Source organism: Osmerus eperlanus, unplaced genomic scaffold (genome assembly GCF_963692335.1).
Source record: "Osmerus eperlanus unplaced genomic scaffold, fOsmEpe2.1 SCAFFOLD_250, whole genome shotgun sequence".
Classification (NCBI taxonomy): domain Eukaryota; kingdom Metazoa; phylum Chordata; class Actinopteri; order Osmeriformes; family Osmeridae; genus Osmerus; species Osmerus eperlanus.
The window spans coordinates 9,760-15,380 of record NW_026911672.1 but is presented as its reverse complement, the minus strand read 5'-3'; the positions used below and the strand labels follow the sequence as shown (position 1 = coordinate 15,380).

Sequence of the window (5,621 nt, the reverse complement as noted above, 5' to 3'; positions counted from 1 at the left end):
AAGGGAGAGAGAGAGAGACCCAAGAATAAACAAGAAGAGGAGAAAGGGGGATTGGAATGGGGCTGCTGTGACCGTATGCTGCCTGTTAGAGTGCTCGCGTGCCTCTCTCTTTCACACTCCATCTCTGTCTCTCCCCTCGTTCGAAGTGTTCCTCTCTCGCTCTTTCCCTCTCTCCCTCTCCCTCTCTCCTCTCTCTCTCTCTCTCTCTCTCTCTCTCTCTCTCTCTCTCTCTCTCTCTCTCTCTCTCTCTCTCTCTCTCTCTCTCTCTCGCACGCTCTCTCTGTCTGTCTCTGTTCCCACTCCACACCGGCTACCGCAGTAGCCCACCAGCCAGCCGCGAATCTGACAGCCACACAGGGCTAACTGCCACAACTTCCTACCTCAGGCTGGGAGATAAATGAATAAATAAGCGAAGAGAGGGATAACACGGGAGCTACCCCGGGGGAAAGAAAAAGGACAAACGCAGAGGAATCCTCAGCGACGGCTTCTGTTTGCGTTCACGGATACGGCCGGATCCAGCGCTCTCCGCCGCACGTCAGCTCTGCTCCTCTCTCTCTCTCTCTCTCTCCCCCTCTCTTTCTCACTCTTTCGCTGCTTCTCACTCTCCGTCTCTCTCGCGCTCTCTTTTTTTCTCTCAAACGCGCTCTCTCTCTTTCTCTCTCTATCCCTCTCTCGCTCTTTGCCTGCTCTTCTCCGTGACAGCCTTTTTTTTTTTTGGGGGGGGGGGTTGTGAAACCCCGGCAGTGCAGCGGTTCCCCTCCTCCTGCCCCCCTCTCCCTCCTCCTCCTCCCTCAACTAGCGCCACAATCTCTCCCACCACCACCACCACCACCACCACCACCACGACACCCCCCCCAGACCCCCTCAGGAGGAAGAGACGGATTACTGCTAACTGTGCACACGGCAGCCTGCAGCTGGTCCAGCGAGGGGCCAGTCCAGCCAAACGCAGGGAGGAGAGGAACAGAGAGGAGGAGAGGAGAGAGAGGGATGACTGTGCCGGGAGCCCTTTAGCCTTTTCCTGTCTCTCTCCCTTTCCGTCAGAGCAGTGCTAATCAGCGAGTGGTTAGCCTTGGGCAAAGTCACCGAGAGGGAGCTCTCTCTCTCGACAGACCGATTGGCTGACGCGCGGACACACACACACACCAGGACCTGACAGGACTGGGGATTTTTAATTCTTTCATTCACTCACTTTTTCCTCCCCTCCCCTCTCCTCCTCCTCCTCCTCCTCCTCCTCGTGTTGTTTTTGGCGTGGGCTTTTGCTGCGTTATGGATCGATGTGATTCCCCAGTGATGGAGCTGTGTGCCGGGATCTGCAGCCAGGGAGCAAGGCAGTCAGGGGGGGCAGCAAGGCTCCAAGCACCTGTCTAGCATTCCTGGTCTCCGTACCCCCCTCAGAGGGCTCTCACTCGGCTCTGCCTCCCACTAACCAGGAGCCATTTTGTTCCGTTGGTTAACAGAGGGCCACCTCACTTTTGAGGAGAGGGAAAACAGCAACAACAAAAGATCTATGTTTTTACCCCTCTCCATGGATGGGAGCTATAAATGATTGCGACGAATGATCGCTATTTGTGATATTCCGAGGAGGGAAGAAAGATCACTTTCAAACTAATGAGGTAAGTGATTGATACTGCTTTTCAACCCTGCTTTTTTATCGCTGCAATCCTTTTTCTCTGCTGCTGCTGCTACTCTCACATTAATCTCCCCCCCTCTCCCTCTCCCCCCTCCCTCCCTGTCTCTCTCTCTCTCTCTCTCTCTCTCTCTCTCTCTCTCTCTCTCTCTCTCTCTCTCTCTCTCTCTCTCTCTCTCTCTCTCTCTCTCTCTCTCTCTCTCTCTCTCCCTGTCCTCCCTCCCTCCCTCTCTCGCTCTGCGTAGCGTCTCCCTGCGCTGTCGATGGAAGCTGGGAGCCTTGCCATGCTCCAGCCAGGGTAGGGTGGTCCGTCCTCCACTGCCGGCCTCTGTCTCCCCCCACCATGCAGAATAATGAGCCCTCCACACCATGAGTCCTCTGGGCTGGGTTACTCTGCAGCCTACCTGGAACGCAGCCCTGCTCGCCGTGCTCTCCCTCATGCTGCCAGCTCTCGGTATGTGCCAGGCCGCGGGCCCCGCTCGGGGCCCTGCCAACCCTCAGAACTGCCCAGGTGTGTGCTCCTGCTCTAACCAGCTCGTCAAGGTTGTGTGCACCCGCCGAGGCTTGGTCAGGGTGCCCCCCAACATCCCCAGCAACACCAGGTACCTCAACCTGATGGAGAACAGTATAGAGACGATCCAGGCGGACACCTTCAGGCACCTTCACCACCTGGAGGTGCTCCAGCTGGGGAGGAACGCCATCAGGCAGATCGAGGTGGGGGCCTTCAATGGCCTGACCAGCCTCAACACCCTGGAGTTGTTTGACAACAGACTGACGGTCATTCCCAGCGGGGCCTTCGAGTATCTGTCCAAGCTGAGGGAGCTGTGGCTGAGGAACAACCCCATCGAGAGCATCCCCTCCTACGCCTTCAACCGAGTGCCCTCGCTGATGCGCCTGGACCTGGGCGAGCTCAGGAGGCTGGACTTCATCTCGGAGGGAGCCTTCGAAGGACTGCAGAACCTCAGGTACCTCAACCTGGGGATGTGCAACCTGAGGGAGATGCCCATCCTCTCTCCCCTGGTGGGGCTGGAGGAGCTGGAGATATCGGAGAACCTCTTCCCGGAAGTGAAGCCCGGAGCCTTCCGCGGGCTCAAGTCCTTACAGAAGCTGTGGATAATGAACTCGGCCATCACCACCATCGAGCGGAACGCCTTCGACGACATCACAGCCCTGGTGGAGCTGAACCTCGCCCACAACAACCTGTCCTCGCTGCCCCATGACCTCTTCATGCCCCTGCAGTACCTGGTGGAGCTGCACCTGCACCACAACCCCTGGCGCTGTGACTGCGACGTGGTGTGGCTCTCCCTGTGGCTCAGGGAGAACATCCCCACCAACTCCACCTGCTGTGGCCGCTGTCATTCCCCCGCCCACATGAGGGGGCGCTACCTGGTGGAGGTGGACCAGACCACCTTCCAGTGCTCGGCCCCCTTCATCCTGGACGCTCCGAGGGACCTCAACATCTCGGCCGAGAGAGTGGCGGAGCTCAAGTGCCGCACAGCCGCCATGAGTTCTGTGCGGTGGCTCCTCCCCAACGGCACGGTGCTGACCCATGGCTCGGCCCACCCCCGGATAGCGGTCCTCAACGACGGAACGCTCAACTTCTCCAACGTTCTCCCGTCCGACACGGGGGTGTACACCTGCATGGTGACCAACATGGCGGGAAACTCCAACGCCTCGGCTTACCTGAACGTCAGCAACGCCGAGCTCAACACGTCCAACCTGTCCTACTTCACCACGGTGACCGTGGAGATCCTGGAGCCCACCGCGGAGGAGACCCCCAAGCCCAAGCCCACCATCCCCGCCTCGCCCTCCGTCTTTCAGCCCGTCTTCATCTCCACGCCCACCGTGCTGCTCCAGAACACACAGACCCCCCGGCAGGTGTCCGTGCCCACCGCCAAGGGTCCGGCGCGGCCCGCCGCCAGCCTCGACGAGGTGATGAAGACCACCAAGATCATCATCGGCTGCTTCGTGGCGGTGACTCTGCTGGCGGCGGCCATGTTGATCGGCTTCTACAAGCTGCGCAAGAGGCACCAGCAGAGGAGCACGGTGGCGGCGGCGCGGACCATGGAGATCGTCCCGGTGGACGAGGAGGTTCCGCCGGTGCCGCCTTTGACCTCGGGCTCCAGCGGGTCGGACGACACGGGCTTGGTGCTGCCGACGCTCGTGGAACACAACAGTGGCTCCTTCAAGGCCGGCTACGTGTCGTCGTCGTCGTCGTCTCGCAGAGCGGCATACTGGACCCAGAACCACCTGGGCAGCTCCCTGCATCGCTCCATCCGGCAGCACCACAGCCACATCAGCACCATCGCCGAGCCCTACGTGATTAAGACTACTCACACCAAGGAGAAGGTGCAGGAGACCCAGATCTAGGGGAACTCTCTGTATGGATCTAACACAGACTCCGACCGGTCCTTCTCTTTGCTCACCAGTCCATGCAATAGGATGCACAAAGAACAAAACGGTAACTTTCTTTTGTACAGAAGTGCAAAACAGAGACTGTTTTTCTTCTTCTTGTACATGTCTATAAAAGATATACAACTATAAAAAATACAAGTACATTTATATTAATATATATGTATATATGTATATATATATATACATATATACGTATATATAGTATATATAAATACATCTATGGTCAGGCAGTGGTGAGAGATGCAGATTATATTAAAAAGGAAAATAAATGTAAACTATTTTCTAATAACTTGTGACTTCTATTTAAAAGCGAAAGACGTTGACATGCTTTTGTGACCGAGGAATGAAGGTTGATGTATCTAGATTAAAAGGCTTTTGTTTCGTTTAAGACCATGCTATTTAGGAGGTTATATATATCTATACAAGAATCATACTGACACCAGTTTCAAAAAACAATCCCTACAATCAATCTCCACAGGTTCAGCTTCCCAAAGCACCAATTTGTTCCGTGCCAAATGTTATAAAACGCAATAAAGGATTTTTTGATGATCAAGGAAAAACAAAAGACACAAGTAAGCAAAATCGAGATTAGATAGAGACATTTGTCCAGGGATAGTGGTAGAATGGCACAGATAAATTGTGCTGTTCAGTAGCTATCAGCCAAATGCTTTTGGACTGCAGTGAATTTCTGCAGCTAAGGTTTAACCCTGTGTTTGCTGTAGCAGAGTGGAGTTTCTTTGGGAATGCTGGGGATTATTTAGTAAGAGCCAATCCAAACCTGTTATTGAGTGTGCATATAATTTCCCCGGTTCCTACTGGCAAAAGATTAAGTGCAGGCTAATATGAACAGTGATTTGGTGCAATTACTTTGTTCAGTTATCGGTTGCATTCTGTATTAATTTTTTTCCATTAGGTTTTGACATGCTTCTTAATGGCTTTGTGTAGTGTTTAGGGCTAATTTAGTAATGCATTACAGCAGTTGCCTCACTAGTCTATGTAAGGGCTCATTCCAATGCTAATCTTTCACAGGAGCAGACATGTGGTGCAGCAACACAGCTCTGCTGACCGTTCTGTTTCTGGAAAAAGGGAGGAGTGAGATGAAATGAATGTCTGACATTGGGCTTTTCCATGGACTTCATTGAAACAGTGAATTTGTTTTTATTTTCCTTTTTCTTATTTTCCTTTGAGCTACACTCTTTTTATGGGAAGTCGAAAGGGGGCTACAAAAATAAAAAAAACCTTTGGTTTGTATTTCTCTAATCAGAGACACGTCATTGTGCTTTTATTTCTTCTCTTAGGTACCATTTTTGTGTAAGAAGCCTTCAGTCAACAGAGGCAGGGATTTCTAAACTACTGCCCCACTATACAGCCTATTGTCTATAGCCCTTCTGTGTGAGGTCTCAACATGATTGATGATAGAGAACGTTGTGGACAATACTGTACACAACCCAAAGTTTCAAATCCCCCCTGATATCACATCTTGTGGTAACAATGCAGGGTTAGGCAATTACATCACAACATCTCTCAACATTCTACTATGCTAACATCCCAAGTCAATACTACCTGCTACTGATCAAAT

The 5,621-nt window shown here is 52.9% G+C and overlaps 1 protein-coding gene across 2 annotated transcripts; it reads left to right on the top strand.

The window, feature by feature from the left end:
• The first annotated feature begins 222 nt into the window (after nt 1-222).
• lrrc4.2 (leucine rich repeat containing 4.2) lies at nt 223-5,307 on the top strand. 2 transcript variants are annotated; one of them, XR_009929510.1, is made up of 3 exons: nt 223-1,613; nt 1,873-4,088; nt 5,072-5,307. XR_009929510.1 is itself a non-coding variant. In XM_062455791.1 (2 exons), exon 2 carries the CDS (start codon nt 1,997-1,999, stop codon nt 3,995-3,997), a length of 2,001 nt encoding a protein of 666 aa, XP_062311775.1. In that variant the 5' UTR covers nt 223-1,613; nt 1,873-1,996; the 3' UTR covers nt 3,998-5,307. The 2 variants fall into 2 exon arrangements, 1 of the variants encoding a protein (XP_062311775.1); XM_062455791.1 differs by having other exon boundaries at nt 1,873-5,307.
• The last annotated feature ends 314 nt before the right edge of the window (nt 5,308-5,621 follow it).

Coding starts and splice junctions, on each gene's coding strand:
- lrrc4.2 (XM_062455791.1), top strand. CDS start 1,997: ATGAGTCCTCTGGGCTGGGTTACTCTGCAGCCTACCTGGAACGCAGCC.